Source organism: Maniola hyperantus, chromosome 16 (assembly GCF_902806685.2).
Source record: "Maniola hyperantus chromosome 16, iAphHyp1.2, whole genome shotgun sequence".
Classification (NCBI taxonomy): domain Eukaryota; kingdom Metazoa; phylum Arthropoda; class Insecta; order Lepidoptera; family Nymphalidae; genus Maniola; species Maniola hyperantus.
In genome coordinates this window covers 13,876,248-13,892,856 of record NC_048551.1, presented here as the reverse complement: position 1 = coordinate 13,892,856, position 16,609 = coordinate 13,876,248, and the positions used below count along the sequence as shown (strand labels likewise).

General features: G+C 48.9%; 2 protein-coding genes across 4 annotated transcripts in view; both read right to left on the bottom strand.

Moving 5' to 3' along the window:
* The window catches only part of Pits (Protein interacting with Ttk69 and Sin3A), a 275,032-nt gene that overhangs the window by 83,194 nt on the left and 175,229 nt on the right, over window positions 1-16,609 (bottom strand). The window lies entirely within an intron of this gene.
* On the bottom strand, window positions 506-16,533 carry LOC117989665 (V-type proton ATPase catalytic subunit A). The gene is made up of 14 exons (XM_034977055.2): window positions 16,377-16,533; window positions 14,630-14,739; window positions 14,127-14,239; window positions 13,402-13,629; window positions 12,522-12,659; window positions 11,709-11,860; window positions 10,766-10,890; window positions 10,375-10,521; window positions 10,012-10,227; window positions 3,933-4,092; window positions 3,517-3,586; window positions 2,603-2,739; window positions 2,216-2,405; window positions 506-1,050 (listed from the first exon to the last, which is right to left on the bottom strand). The coding sequence occupies exons 2-14, from the start codon at window positions 14,712-14,714 to the stop codon at window positions 958-960; spliced, it is 1,854 nt and encodes a 617-aa protein (XP_034832946.1). The 5' UTR covers window positions 14,715-14,739; window positions 16,377-16,533; the 3' UTR covers window positions 506-957.

Below are 16,609 nucleotides of genomic sequence, written 5' to 3'. Positions count from 1 at the left end.
TTGATCGTTTTAGTATATCGGAAAATGCCATTGCCAAGATAAAATAAAATATTTTTGTAACATCTAAAAGTAACTTGGAATGCACCAGATATTTGAAAATCACGCACACAATAAAAGTATTATGGGCAACAGAATAGATTTGTTAGTAAATATATAAATAATAATTATAGTATAATTTCAATATAGGAATAATAATTAATAATTCAATATAAATAACAACTAACGAGCACTGCGCGGGACGTCGAGGCTCCGCGTGAACATTTCTATTTACATAAAGCGGGATCAAACCCGGGACTTGTACAAAGTCCCAGACAACTTTGAACAGTATGGAATTACATTTTAATATCATCACTACACTAAAACTCTTAAGATTATTGTAAAATACAGGCGTTCGAATAATCATTATTTTATTTTTTTCAATCACATAATTTATTTTGGATCCTCCATATGAGTGCGAAATTCTAATCGTTTTTAAAAAATAAAGAATGGACTTTCTTTGTGCCCATAAATAAAGTAGAATAGGCACATTCGGTATTTACCGCGATATTCCGTCCGAGATTATGAATTTTCAACCGAAATTTTATTATAAATAGTGGCCTTTCGTTGCATCCATAAATAAAGTATAGGACATTTTGGTATTTACCGAAATTATCGAGCGATATTCCGCCCGAAGTTTCTTTTAAAATAACCTTTCGTGGCACCAATAAATAAAGTATTGTACATTCGGTATTCATCGAAATGATCGCGCGAAAATGCATGAGAAGTTTCCGCGTGGTAATACTATTAACTACCGGTCAGTATTCCGACCAGAATTCCGCACCTATCAGCTGGGGATTAAAAGAGCAAACAGTGTATACGAGAATAATAAATGTACAAAATATCGATTCTCGACATATCGATAGTTTGCGCGACGTAATCCTATTTAATATAGACATGGCTGCTATGTAAGGAGGGGATCTAATCCTCTAGGTTGCGGAAGGCCGCGGACATGTCCTCAAGGAGTTGGTCGAAGTCCGCTTTGATCTTGGCCTCTCCATCTTTCACTGGGTCCTGGGGAGTATCATTAACATTAATGTAACCACATCAAGCATAAACTTTAACTTATCAACCTTGTTGGGTGTAATTTGTGACGAATGTTGGGTGTGTTGAATATTGGATAAAATTCATGATGAATGGTGGGTGTGGTTAATGATGAATATAGGGTGTATATTATAGTTAATGATAGGTATAATTTGTTATGAATATTGGGTGTGATTCACGCCGCGGTATCGTCGCTACTGGCGGCGCGCTCGCCGCAGAACGTGGCGCTCTCGCAGCGAGCGCGCGGCGGGCGCGCTCTCAAACGCAGCGTCATTTCAGCGTTGCCTCTCGCCAAGCAAGGACACGTATCGACGCTTTATTTCTTTTTTTAATAACAATAACTGCATATTCACTAGCGTACTTGCACAAGCACCCCAGAACACTACATCCATAATTAAGAATTATTTTATTAACTGAGACACTACTTATTTCGCTCTCGTCTGGCACCTAACTGAACTCTTTCAACAAAAACACAACGCATCGAAAATGCGGCGATTCCGTTACGAGTCGTCGCGGACACGCTGTGATTCCGTCACGAGTCGTGACGATATGGTAGCGGAATAATCGCTCGTTCGTGGAGATTACCCGACGATAGAAGCGCGGACTCGTCGCGATACTCTCGCTCGTGGAGACAGCCCCTAAGAAAGGATTTTTGAAAATTCAACCCTAAGGGGGTGAAATAGAGGTTTGAAATTTGTGTAGTCCACGCGGACGAAGTCGCGAGCATAAGCTAGTTCATAATGAATGTTGTGTGTAATTCATAATGAATATTGTGTGTAATTTATGATGAATGTTGTGGATAATTAATGATGAATGTAGTGTAATTCATAATGAATATTGTGTGTAATTTATAATGAATGTTGTGGATAAATAATGATGAATGTAGTTAGTGTAATTCATAATGAATGTTGTGTGTAATTAATGATGAATGTAGAGTGCGATTCATACTGAATATTGTGTGTAACTTATGATAAATGTTGTGGATAATTAATGATGAATATCGAGTGTAATTCATATTAATAATGAATGCTGGGTGTAATTCATAATGACTGTCGAGTGTAATTTAGAATGAATGTGTGGAATTTATGATGAATATTGTGTGTAATTTATGTTGAATGTTGTGTGTGTGATGTACCTTGAACTTCATGGAGGAGAGTTGGTAGAGCACATTGTTCATGGCGTCGCGGATCACGTTCCACGTCACCTTGTTGTCGGACTGCGCGGTGGACTCGACGGCGTGACGCGACATGTCGTAGAATGAGATGATGTTCTTAAGCATGCCCACTGTCTTGTAGAACGGACAGAAGCGATCGTACGCCGAGTAGCTGTGGAATTAGAAATAACATTAACATCAACGCGTGGAAACTAAACTTTTAAGATTTTTTAGACTAGCATGATTTAACTGCATAAAAATATGTATGTATTAAGAAGAATCAAGGATGATGTTAGAACATAGTGGTTTTTTAGAGGTTTAATAGAATATCAGTTAGTGAGACAAAAGTGATGTTCTCAAAGTAGTAACCTGTTTTGCTGTAAGAAGTCGTCTTTCAGAAGTTTGGCGACCTCGAGGGTGATCTTGTCGGTCTCGGCCAGCGACGCTTTGCCGACCAGCTGCACGATTTCTGACAAGTCTTCTTCTTCTTGCAGGATCTCCTTGACCTGTTGATGTTATTCCAATTTATAGTATATCTTCAACTACCTCACCCGCGTGGACCACACAAATTTCTAACCTCTATTTTACCCTCTCAGGGGTTGATTTTTCAAAAACCCTTTCTTAGCGGATGTCTACGTCATAATAGCTATCTGCATGGCCAGCCCGATAGGTCTAGTAATTTGAGTCCTTTCCATCTCCCGGAAAAAATATCGTTTAATTGAATAATTTGGATTCTTAGCGCTGCAAAAAGGTCTTTCTCTTGCAGAGGAGGTCCCACAAGCTAAAATAATTATAATTAATTGGACCATTCAAATCAAGGCTTAAATCGAAAGTCTCAAGATCTTCATTTTTTTAGTTGAAAAATAGAAATGTAAAAATATGTACAGTACGCAGCAGAAAGTAATGTACATCGACATTTTGAAGGAGATGCCCAATGACAATGCCCTCTTGGCACTTGAATGACATTGACAGGGGGCGCTGTTGGAGAACAAACAAAGGGGACACTTGACGGCAACGTTAGTTCCGATTTTCGGCACGCGCCAAGATAGCCTTGTCGCATTGTACATTGACATTTAGAAGGAAACAGCAGATTTGTAGAGCATTATCTCTGTCGTCGAAACCGACAAAACGTCATATAGGTATGAGTGACAGAGACAACGCTCTACAAAGCCGAAATGTCATTCTAAAGGCCGATGTACATTACTTTACAGTATTGATTAGTTTCCAAGTGTAAGGGTGGAGCTATGTTGTTCCAACATTTGATGGCAATATTCTTTACTCACCTTAGTTCTAAGAGGTACGAACTCAGCATAGTTCTTCTCATAGAAGTCATCCAGAGCACGCATGTATTTACTGTCGAACGAATAAAAAGTCAAAAAATATTCCTTAAATACAAATTCTTTTTAAAATTAAGTAAAAAATTGATTTGTATAGACTTGCTTTGTAAGTAAAAGGCACATGTTTGACAATATACACTTCGTCAAAATCATCATTATCATGATTATCAACTGATCGACGTCCACTGTTGGACATGGGTCTCTTGTATGGACTTCCACGCGCCACGGTCTTGTGCCGCCTGCAAATTACAAAGATCATCAAATGTTACTTGTCAGAGGTCGGCAAGTTACCTGTCAAAGTTCGTCAAAAGTTACCTGTCAAAGTTCGTCAAAGGTTACCATGTCATGTCGTCAGATGTTACCTGTAGGAGATGAGCCAGTTGATGGAGGGGAAGTGTTTCCTCTGGGCCAGCTTCTTGTCGAGACCCCAGAACACTTGCACGATACCCAGCGTGGCGGCGGTCACGGGGTCCGAGAAGTCACCACCGGGGGGCGATACGGCACCCACGATGGATACGGAACCTGGTGAATGACAAAATTTGATATAAAAACCAGGTAAGTTCACACGCGCCCTTTTAACTATGTGTCAACTGTCATGTCAAAAATAAGGACTAAAATCGTACTTTTAACATGACTGTTGACACAAAGTTAAAATGGCGTGTGAGAACTCATTTTGAACGCCAATAAAGCCAAGACACTTGACACGGCCAGCCCGCTCGTAGGCTAATCTTGCGCCCAGGTAGGCGGGGTAGCCCGAATCAGCCGGCATCTCGGCTAGAAGACGCGAGATCTCACGCAACGCCTCGGCCCAACGCGAGGTCGAGTCGGCCATCATATTTACCTTCTCTGTCGGGGTTGCCGAGACACTTGACACGGCCAGCCCGCTCGTAGAAGGAGGCTAATCTAGCGCCCAGGTAGGCGGGGTAGCCCGAGTCGGCCGGCATCTCAGCCAGACGACCCGAGATCTCACGCAACGCCTCGGCCCAACGCGAGGTCGAGTCGGCCATCATATTTACCTTCTCTGTCGGGGTTGCCGAGACACTTGACACGGCCAGCCCGCTCGTAGAAGGAGGCTAATCTAGCGCCCAGGTAGGCGGGGTAGCCCGAGTCGGCCGGCATCTCAGCCAGACGACCCGAGATCTCACGCAACGCCTCGGCCCAACGCGAGGTCGAGTCGGCCATCATATTTACCTTCTCTGTCGGGGTTGCCGAGACACTTGACACGGCCAGCCCGCTCGTAGAAGGAGGCTAATCTAGCGCCCAGGTAGGCGGGGTAGCCCGAGTCGGCCGGCATCTCAGCCAGACGACCCGAGATCTCACGCAACGCCTCGGCCCAACGCGAGGTCGAGTCGGCCATCATATTTACCTTCTCTGTCGGGGTTGCCGAGACACTTGACACGGCCAGCCCGCTCGTAGAAGGAGGCTAATCTAGCGCCCAGGTAGGCGGGGTAGCCCGAGTCGGCCGGCATCTCAGCCAGACGACCCGAGATCTCACGCAACGCCTCGGCCCAACGCGAGGTCGAGTCGGCCATCATATTTACCTTCTCTGTCGGGGTTGCCGAGACACTTGACACGGCCAGCCCGCTCGTAGAAGGAGGCTAATCTAGCGCCCAGGTAGGCGGGGTAGCCCGAGTCGGCCGGCATCTCAGCCAGACGACCCGAGATCTCACGCAACGCCTCGGCCCAACGCGAGGTCGAGTCGGCCATCATATTTACCTTCTCTGTCGGGGTTGCCGAGACACTTGACACGGCCAGCCCGCTCGTAGAAGGAGGCTAATCTAGCGCCCAGGTAGGCGGGGTAGCCCGAGTCGGCCGGCATCTCAGCCAGACGACCCGAGATCTCACGCAACGCCTCGGCCCAACGCGAGGTCGAGTCGGCCATCATATTTACCTTCTCTGTCGGGGTTGCCGAGACACTTGACACGGCCAGCCCGCTCGTAGAAGGAGGCTAATCTAGCGCCCAGGTAGGCGGGGTAGCCCGAGTCGGCCGGCATCTCAGCCAGACGACCCGAGATCTCACGCAACGCCTCGGCCCAACGCGAGGTCGAGTCGGCCATCATATTTACCTTCTCTGTCGGGGTTGCCGAGACACTTGACACGGCCAGCCCGCTCGTAGAAGGAGGCTAATCTAGCGCCCAGGTAGGCGGGGTAGCCCGAGTCGGCCGGCATCTCAGCCAGACGACCCGAGATCTCACGCAACGCCTCGGCCCAACGCGAGGTCGAGTCGGCCATCATATTTACCTTCTCTGTCGGGGTTGCCGAGACACTTGACACGGCCAGCCCGCTCGTAGAAGGAGGCTAATCTAGCGCCCAGGTAGGCGGGGTAGCCCGAGTCGGCCGGCATCTCAGCCAGACGACCCGAGATCTCACGCAACGCCTCGGCCCAACGCGAGGTCGAGTCGGCCATCATATTTACCTTCTCTGTCGGGGTTGCCGAGACACTTGACACGGCCAGCCCGCTCGTAGAAGGAGGCTAATCTAGCGCCCAGGTAGGCGGGGTAGCCCGAGTCGGCCGGCATCTCAGCCAGACGACCCGAGATCTCACGCAACGCCTCGGCCCAACGCGAGGTCGAGTCGGCCATCATATTTACCTTCTCTGTCGGGGTTGCCGAGACACTTGACACGGCCAGCCCGCTCGTAGAAGGAGGCTAATCTAGCGCCCAGGTAGGCGGGGTAGCCCGAGTCGGCCGGCATCTCAGCCAGACGACCCGAGATCTCACGCAACGCCTCGGCCCAACGCGAGGTCGAGTCGGCCATCATATTTACCTTCTCTGTCGGGGTTGCCGAGACACTTGACACGGCCAGCCCGCTCGTAGAAGGAGGCTAATCTAGCGCCCAGGTAGGCGGGGTAGCCCGAGTCGGCCGGCATCTCAGCCAGACGACCCGAGATCTCACGCAACGCCTCGGCCCAACGCGAGGTCGAGTCGGCCATCATATTTACCTTCTCTGTCGGGGTTGCCGAGACACTTGACACGGCCAGCCCGCTCGTAGAAGGAGGCTAATCTAGCGCCCAGGTAGGCGGGGTAGCCCGAGTCGGCCGGCATCTCAGCCAGACGACCCGAGATCTCACGCAACGCCTCGGCCCAACGCGAGGTCGAGTCGGCCATCATATTTACCTTCTCTGTCGGGGTTGCCGAGACACTTGACACGGCCAGCCCGCTCGTAGAAGGAGGCTAATCTAGCGCCCAGGTAGGCGGGGTAGCCCGAGTCGGCCGGCATCTCAGCCAGACGACCCGAGATCTCACGCAACGCCTCGGCCCAACGCGAGGTCGAGTCGGCCATCATATTTACCTTCTCTGTCGGGGTTGCCGAGACACTTGACACGGCCAGCCCGCTCGTAGAAGGAGGCTAATCTAGCGCCCAGGTAGGCGGGGTAGCCCGAGTCGGCCGGCATCTCAGCCAGACGACCCGAGATCTCACGCAACGCCTCGGCCCAACGCGAGGTCGAGTCGGCCATCATATTTACCTTCTCTGTCGGGGTTGCCGAGACACTTGACACGGCCAGCCCGCTCGTAGAAGGAGGCTAATCTAGCGCCCAGGTAGGCGGGGTAGCCCGAGTCGGCCGGCATCTCAGCCAGACGACCCGAGATCTCACGCAACGCCTCGGCCCAACGCGAGGTCGAGTCGGCCATCATATTTACCTTCTCTGTCGGGGTTGCCGAGACACTTGACACGGCCAGCCCGCTCGTAGAAGGAGGCTAATCTAGCGCCCAGGTAGGCGGGGTAGCCCGAGTCGGCCGGCATCTCAGCCAGACGACCCGAGATCTCACGCAACGCCTCGGCCCAACGCGAGGTCGAGTCGGCCATCATATTTACCTTCTCTGTCGGGGTTGCCGAGACACTTGACACGGCCAGCCCGCTCGTAGAAGGAGGCTAATCTAGCGCCCAGGTAGGCGGGGTAGCCCGAGTCGGCCGGCATCTCAGCCAGACGACCCGAGATCTCACGCAACGCCTCGGCCCAACGCGAGGTCGAGTCGGCCATCATATTTACCTTCTCTGTCGGGGTTGCCGAGACACTTGACACGGCCAGCCCGCTCGTAGAAGGAGGCTAATCTAGCGCCCAGGTAGGCGGGGTAGCCCGAGTCGGCCGGCATCTCAGCCAGACGACCCGAGATCTCACGCAACGCCTCGGCCCAACGCGAGGTCGAGTCGGCCATCATATTTACCTTCTCTGTCGGGGTTGCCGAGACACTTGACACGGCCAGCCCGCTCGTAGAAGGAGGCTAATCTAGCGCCCAGGTAGGCGGGGTAGCCCGAGTCGGCCGGCATCTCAGCCAGACGACCCGAGATCTCACGCAACGCCTCGGCCCAACGCGAGGTCGAGTCGGCCATCATATTTACCTTCTCTGTCGGGGTTGCCGAGACACTTGACACGGCCAGCCCGCTCGTAGAAGGAGGCTAATCTAGCGCCCAGGTAGGCGGGGTAGCCCGAGTCGGCCGGCATCTCAGCCAGACGACCCGAGATCTCACGCAACGCCTCGGCCCAACGCGAGGTCGAGTCGGCCATCATATTTACCTTCTCTGTCGGGGTTGCCGAGACACTTGACACGGCCAGCCCGCTCGTAGAAGGAGGCTAATCTAGCGCCCAGGTAGGCGGGGTAGCCCGAGTCGGCCGGCATCTCAGCCAGACGACCCGAGATCTCACGCAACGCCTCGGCCCAACGCGAGGTCGAGTCGGCCATCATATTTACCTTCTCTGTCGGGGTTGCCGAGACACTTGACACGGCCAGCCCGCTCGTAGAAGGAGGCTAATCTAGCGCCCAGGTAGGCGGGGTAGCCCGAGTCGGCCGGCATCTCAGCCAGACGACCCGAGATCTCACGCAACGCCTCGGCCCAACGCGAGGTCGAGTCGGCCATCATATTTACCTTCTCTGTCGGGGTTGCCGAGACACTTGACACGGCCAGCCCGCTCGTAGAAGGAGGCTAATCTAGCGCCCAGGTAGGCGGGGTAGCCCGAGTCGGCCGGCATCTCAGCCAGACGACCCGAGATCTCACGCAACGCCTCGGCCCAACGCGAGGTCGAGTCGGCCATCATATTTACCTTCTCTGTCGGGGTTGCCGAGACACTTGACACGGCCAGCCCGCTCGTAGAAGGAGGCTAATCTAGCGCCCAGGTAGGCGGGGTAGCCCGAGTCGGCCGGCATCTCAGCCAGACGACCCGAGATCTCACGCAACGCCTCGGCCCAACGCGAGGTCGAGTCGGCCATCATATTTACCTTCTCTGTCGGGGTTGCCGAGACACTTGACACGGCCAGCCCGCTCGTAGAAGGAGGCTAATCTAGCGCCCAGGTAGGCGGGGTAGCCCGAGTCGGCCGGCATCTCAGCCAGACGACCCGAGATCTCACGCAACGCCTCGGCCCAACGCGAGGTCGAGTCGGCCATCATATTTACCTTCTCTGTCGGGGTTGCTGAGACACTTGACACGGCCAGCCCGCTCGTAGAAGGAGGCTAATCTAGCGCCCAGGTAGGCGGGGTAGCCCGAGTCGGCCGGCATCTCAGCCAGACGACCCGAGATCTCACGCAACGCCTCGGCCCAACGCGAGGTCGAGTCGGCCATCATATTTACCTTCTCTGTCGGGGTTGCCGAGACACTTGACACGGCCAGCCCGCTCGTAGAAGGAGGCTAATCTAGCGCCCAGGTAGGCGGGGTAGCCCGAGTCGGCCGGCATCTCAGCCAGACGACCCGAGATCTCACGCAACGCCTCGGCCCAACGCGAGGTCGAGTCGGCCATCATATTTACCTTCTCTGTCGGGGTTGCCGAGACACTTGACACGGCCAGCCCGCTCGTAGAAGGAGGCTAATCTAGCGCCCAGGTAGGCGGGGTAGCCCGAGTCGGCCGGCATCTCAGCCAGACGACCCGAGATCTCACGCAACGCCTCGGCCCAACGCGAGGTCGAGTCGGCCATCATATTTACCTTCTCTGTCGGGGTTGCCGAGACACTTGACACGGCCAGCCCGCTCGTAGAAGGAGGCTAATCTAGCGCCCAGGTAGGCGGGGTAGCCCGAGTCGGCCGGCATCTCAGCCAGACGACCCGAGATCTCACGCAACGCCTCGGCCCAACGCGAGGTCGAGTCGGCCATCATATTTACCTTCTCTGTCGGGGTTGCCGAGACACTTGACACGGCCAGCCCGCTCGTAGAAGGAGGCTAATCTAGCGCCCAGGTAGGCGGGGTAGCCCGAGTCGGCCGGCATCTCAGCCAGACGACCCGAGATCTCACGCAACGCCTCGGCCCAACGCGAGGTCGAGTCGGCCATCATATTTACCTTCTCTGTCGGGGTTGCCGAGACACTTGACACGGCCAGCCCGCTCGTAGAAGGAGGCTAATCTAGCGCCCAGGTAGGCGGGGTAGCCCGAGTCGGCCGGCATCTCAGCCAGACGACCCGAGATCTCACGCAACGCCTCGGCCCAACGCGAGGTCGAGTCGGCCATCATATTTACCTTCTCTGTCGGGGTTGCCGAGACACTTGACACGGCCAGCCCGCTCGTAGAAGGAGGCTAATCTAGCGCCCAGGTAGGCGGGGTAGCCCGAGTCGGCCGGCATCTCAGCCAGACGACCCGAGATCTCACGCAACGCCTCGGCCCAACGCGAGGTGGAGTCGGCCATCATGGACACGTTGTAGCCCATGTCACGGAAGTATTCCGACAGGGTGATTCCTGGAGACAAATAGGAGATACATTAACAAACCAAGAATAAAACTCACACTCAACTATGTATGAGGGAAGATGACGCAAAACGTTTCGTGCGTGTAGATGGAATGTCGACGACATAAGTATGAAAACGATGAATGAGTGTGACCCTACCAGTGTAAATGGAGGCCTCTCTGGCGGCCACGGGCATGTTGGACGTGTTGGCGACGAGCGCGGTACGCTTCATGATGGATTCCGTCACTCCCTCGATCTCCACCGTCAGCTCGGGGAAGTCCCGCAGTACCTCAGACATCTCGTTACCTGGTCACAAAACAAAGATATATAGTTACAATAATTCATGGTGTCTGTGTGACGTGCGTGCATGTGGTTTGTGGTTTGTGTGTATGTATGTGTGTGTGAGAAAGAGAGAGAATTCGTAAGTGTATGTGGGAGTGGGTAGTGACTGTTCAGGAGTGTGTGAATGCGTTGCTGGGTGTGGGTGTGCGCGCGTGTGATGTGGAAGCATGTGTGTGTGACGTATGTGTGTGTTGCAGTTGGCACTCACCACGCTCCCCGCAGCCGACGTAGACGATGACGTCAGAGTTGGAGTACTTGGACAGCGCCTGTGAGATGACAGTCTTGCCGCAACCGAAGGCCCCGGGAATGGCCGTGGTACCGCCCTGGACGCAACTGCAGCATACAAATAATCAACATATTTTAGTCCGTTTAGTTCGTTAGTTTTAGTCATAGTATCGCCGGCTCACTACAGAGCACGGGTTTCCTCTCAGAGCGAGAAAGGTTTTTTGGCCATAGTGCACCACACTGGCCATGTGCGGATTGGTAGAATTCACACACACCTTTGAGAACATTATGAGAACTCCCATTCATGTGGGTTTCCTCACGATGTTTTCCTTCACCGTTCAAGCAAGTGATATTTCATTAAATTAAAATGCACATAACTCCGAAAAGTTAGAGGTGCGTGCCCGGGATCGAACCACCGACCTCCGATTACCAGCGCCTAGTTGCCTTCATTTTGGTTGCCGTCTACTGAGTCGCCGGGCGACTAATAATGGCTCTGATACTTTTTTTAGCGTTTAAACTATCGTGAGTGATTTCCATTATTCTACGGCTATACTCACGTATCCAGTCGACGTTAGCCAGACTAGTTTCGAACCCATCCGGTGTCCTTTATCATGGATGGATGCTACCCTCAGCGTGGAAACCTCTTTTAGGGACAGGACACTATTCCTGGATTACGGTGACGGCTCCAGCAGTAACTGTCGGGAGACGATCTGCAGCTGTCTCCCCCCCCCCCTACCTCAGCCACCCTCACAACGGGCTGTACGGGCAGCGGCACGCGCGGCGCGCAGTCTTATACGCAACGCGTGCGCGAACTTACCCCCTTGATACAGGACCCCGGATGGGTTCGAAACTAGTCGGGCTAACGTCGACTGGATACATGAGTATAGCCGTACAAATATATCATATATAATGGGTCTGATGCTCACGGGAAGAGCGAGTCCAGCACCCTCTGCCCGGTGAGCAGGGGATGGTTGGCGGGCAGCTTCTCAGTGCAAGGCCGCGGTTGGCGCACCGGCCACACTTGCAACATACTGTAGGAGTTCTTCTCGCCGTCGAATTCCGTTTCTAGCACGATATCCTGCACAACGAATTCATACATTTAACACACCACTCACTTAACAATCATCAACATCACCACCATCATCATCATCATCATCATCATCATCATCATCATCATCATCATCATCATCAACCGATAGACGTCCACTGCTGGACATAGGTCTCTTGTAGGAACTTCCACACGCCACTCAACAATAGTATATCAAAATGTTTTTACATAAAATAAATCGGTTCGATCAAGTGCGACTCAGACTCGTGCGAGTCTGAGTCGCACTTGATCGAACCGATCGAACTAAGGGTTCCGCACCATCGTACAAGAAACCAGTATGGTAAAAGTTAATGACGGACGCCGCGAGGCACTCAGAGTTAAGAGACTTTTTGTGATGCAAACAACTGTAATATAACATTGTACACTCTGAAATAAAGGCTATTTTTATTTTTATTTTTAAACACAAATCTTTAATTTTTTTGTGATGTTCACAAATCCACGATTTTCGGATTTTATTCCTTTACTTGTGCTAAAGACATTGCTACCTGCCAAATTTCATAATTCTAGGTCAACGGGGTACTTCCCGTACAGATTTCTTAACAGACAACGAAGTGATTTTATCCTTTTTTCCTTTTCAGGTACAGAACCCTAATAAAACAATAAGAGATGTCTAAAACAGTATTATACTCACAGTGACTTTGTAGTTGCCGCTGGGCGCGATGTAGGTGACGGTGCCCTTGGCGCGGGGCGGCATCAGCATCTTGTGCTTCACCAGCGTGTTCTCGTGCACGATGCCGTACAGGTCTCCGCCGGTGATGTGGGATCCCGCCTGTGGGAACACCACACGTTTAAATATCATTTCTCATTTAAATGCCAAATATTTGCAGAGTTTAGAGGGAAAATAGTTAGAATTTTAATATTTACTGAGTCTTTTGTTTCATTTTTGATTTTCTGTTTTGCCTTCTGAAAACTCTATTTGGAAATACATGAGGTATTTCAAAGTACCACTCAAATTTCCAGGGTATTGGATCAATACACTATTGTATACCTACAAAGCTACAAAAATTCAATCAGGGGACACCCAACCAGAAGTGAAGCTTCTCCACAATAAGTTTCGACCGGACTGCACTGGACAACTCAGTCCGATCTGATCCAGTATAGTCAGTTATAAAAAGTAGTCAAGTAAAATAAAAAGTTTCTGTCTCTTGTGTCTCGAGAAAAGTTTTATTGTTGTAACATCTGCTGCAGAGATAGCAATGTGAATTGGTCTGTTTTGTACAATAATTGATGTCATGTTGCGTTTTATGCTAACCTAGTAGTTTTATGAAGTTGATTGTATCAGAAAGTTGACTTAAAGAGCTTTGACCCTGAACTTGCGCAGTGGGTAATTTATTTATTAAGTGGTACGACATGAAACGCGATGACGGGGTATGTCTGTACCGCTGCGCGGTTGATTCATCAGTCATACTTTCGTGTCTCGCGCTGGAGGAAAGTATATAGCGGTCGCTGGATGCAGATGCTGCCCAGGAGAGCGGGTTCAGCTCGCCTGTGCAGTTCCTGTGACTCCTCACCTTCACGTTCAGAGGGTTGAACTCCCAGTCGATCTCCCGCGCCAGACATGGCACGTTGACGCCCTTGGGGATGTAGATGGACTGCGTCAACTCGTTGATGTCCTTCAGCGGCCGCTGGATGCCGTCGAAGATGCTGCCCAGGATACCGGGACCCAGTTCCACGGACAGTGGCTTGCCTGTGCGGAGTACGGGGTCGCCCACTGTGACTCCCGAGGTCTCCTCGTACACCTGGAGTTAATGCAATCTGTTGTAGGATGCAATCTGTTGTAACTTTTTAGCTGATGAGAATTTTGTTGCAATGATATTTCGGGTAACTGATATAGTTTCCATCACCGGAAGAGCGAACCGTAAGATACGCGGATCTGCTCTTCCAGCGCACTTTTGAGCCGCCAAAAAAATCCAACTCGTCATTTGATAAAAAGGTACCTACCTACCTAGTATTTTTGTTTTAGTAATTTCTAGTTTTTGTAATCTTTTACATTTGGTTATATTTTTTTTCCTGTGTTGTTTTTGTAAGCTGAATAAACTTTTATTTATTTTATTTTTTAGTAAGAACCTCTTTATCAAATGACGAGGGTAGGAACAATTCCTGCAAATATTATAGTTAGTGAATATGATGGAAAAAATACGCCAAAAATTTTATCGATTATGATTATTCCTCAGATAAAAGTTATTAGACGACTGAAAAATCAGCCCTTAGACAACTAACAGGTAGTTGCACGTACCTGGATGGTGGCCATGTCTCCCTCAAGTCGGATAATCTCCCCCACCAGCTCGTGGTAGCCGACGCGCACCAGCTCGTACATGGCCGAGCCGGACATCTTCTCCGCCGTCACCACTGCGCAAACACACGGAAACTCGTAACTTTGCATTCTAGTGCGAGCTCTAACGTTCTCACTGTACATCAAACACATGTATAGTGCCCGGCAAACAACTTGGGCATGCAGCAGCGTAGTGGGAGGAAGTTGGCGAATCCGGGAAGCGAAAGTCGACATATAAACCAATCGCGTCCACGCGCGCCGACAGATCAACCAATCGCGTGGAGCCACCATTCGCCAGCCAATCGCGTCAATACTCAAGTTGTTTGCCGGACACTGTACAACCTTAAGCTCCAGGGCACAGACCTCTGCAGGCCATGCCAAGTGTCTGATGACTGATGACACTCTGATGCACATAATAAGTCGCGGGCATCAGCTAGTATCTATATAATATAAGTGAGAGCACTTACCGGGACCAGACACAGCAAACACATATCCAAACCGCTCTTCATTCTCCTCGTTGCCGATTGTCATCAAACCGCCCCTCACCGCCATTTTGAATGTTTTGTTCTTCTAAGACCTGTAACAAAATAAAAACTCTACTATCAGTGTTCAATATCAGTACCCTTATTATATTTGAATGGGTATTATTTCTACACTTTAAACTAAGATTGTAGAGACCAACTGACAGATCAGCTGATCAGCAACCCTTATCAGTAACTTTATCATTAGCACTGATAATATTCATCAATCACTGAATTTTTTTTGTTCAAAAAAATAATATCATTAACATATTTACCAAAAATATGAACCAATTTTAATAATTATTCTTTCATCATTAGAAAGCTACTTTATCCAGAAGTAACATCTCTATATATAAAAATGAATCGCTAAATGTGTTGCTGATCGTAAATCTCAAGAACAGCTGAACCAATTTCACTTATTCTTTTTATAATATTCCTTGAAGTACGAGGATGGTTCTTACGGAGAGAATTTTTTTTTTTAGATCCTGAAAAAGAATCGAAAAGACTGTGGCGGTACGAAGTTCGCGGGGTCATCTAGTAGGCTATAAATTAAAATATAATGTACTGTGGATGAAGCTGCAGGCAATAGCTAGTAAAGGGTATTATTTGTGTTTTGTAGTTTATTTGATGTTCTTAATTACATACCTACTTATTTATTTAAAAAAAAAGTATATTAAGTTACTTATTAGTAAGTGATAATATTTATTACATAATACTACGAACTCTACACGTATACAACTCAACTCTATACAATACTAGTGGTTTCTATATTTTTTAAACTCTTATGAAGATAGACAGCTGATATTAGATACATCTTTGAAAGAGCCCAGCACAAGCTTTTTTTTAATGTGGTAAGTAAATCATTGATACCATTTCTAGGCCATAAAAATAAATAAAATGTATGCACCCTAAACAATTAATATTTTATGTAAACTATAATTTTTGAATTTTATTTAAGTAATTACTTACTAAAAACTAAATCTACAGAGCTAACCTTTTCTCAGTAGAAAGATCTTTTAGTGCTTTTAAAAATTAGTATTTGGGTACCTATAGCAAAATTGGCACCAGTACAGGTTAGGTAGCTAAAATCAATGCTTTGAAAGACAAACCAAGGTACTTACCAAGTTAGTGAAAATGTAATTAAAAACAGGAACACTAGTTACAATAATTAATTAGGGAAAAAAATACACACAACTATTAAAGCACTCTATTATGATTGTAGTAAGATTCAAATTAGAGCTGATGGCTTTAACTAGATAAAAACGTTTTTTTTTGTGTGTTAATTCTTACTAAATTCACTGGTACACTGTAGTTTTCAAGAAAAAATGCGTACCTACTTGTAAAGAAATTTGGGTTCCAATTTAGAGAGTTGATGTCACATGATCGATGGGTGGAGATAATGGAGAGTAACACTTTTTTCAAGACTAATTAGAGGAAAAAATGGGCACTGCTGTGTACGGGCGTTAAAGAAAAGAAAATATATTATTCGGAAAACTGCCCGTGCACAATTTATTTCAATAATTACGTGACATTTACAATACGCTAGGAAAATTAAGAAAATGCCAGGTTTTAATACAACTTACCGATATACTTACTTAAATACAACACAAAAGGCCACTAATACCCCATACAGAAACAAATTATTGCTCAAGCGAACATATATTGTAGAGAAATTTCAATGAAATAAACTCACGGGACAAGAAAGATGGAAAAGGCGATCCGAGAATGGCGGAGACCACAACTTATCACAAGACCAGTGATAAAAATTGTGTCAGCTGACCTGTATCTATGACTTTCGTCTGTAGTCTCTGGCTATATTCATTGATTTTATCATTTTAAAGCTCTGATAGACGGCCCAATTTGGTACAAGCTCGACAGTCCACCTGTAGGATAAGTGAGGCAACTTTAAGCATCTGTGGACAATGG

What these genes read in the sequence shown, in the direction of transcription:
- LOC117989665 (XM_034977055.2), bottom strand. Translation starts at nt 14,714, where the DNA reads ATGGCGGTGAGGGGCGGTTTGATGACAATCGGCAACGAGGAGAATGAA. An exon ending in GCGGCAACTACAAAGTCACT is followed by an intron (nt 11,861 to 12,521) that starts GTGAGTATAATA and finishes TTCGTTGTGCAG; the next exon opens with GATATCGTGCTAGAAACGGA. An exon ending in GTGCTGGACTCGCTCTTCCC is followed by an intron (nt 10,891 to 11,708) that starts GTGAGCATCAGA and finishes TGTATGCTGCAG; the next exon opens with TTGCGTCCAGGGCGGTACCA.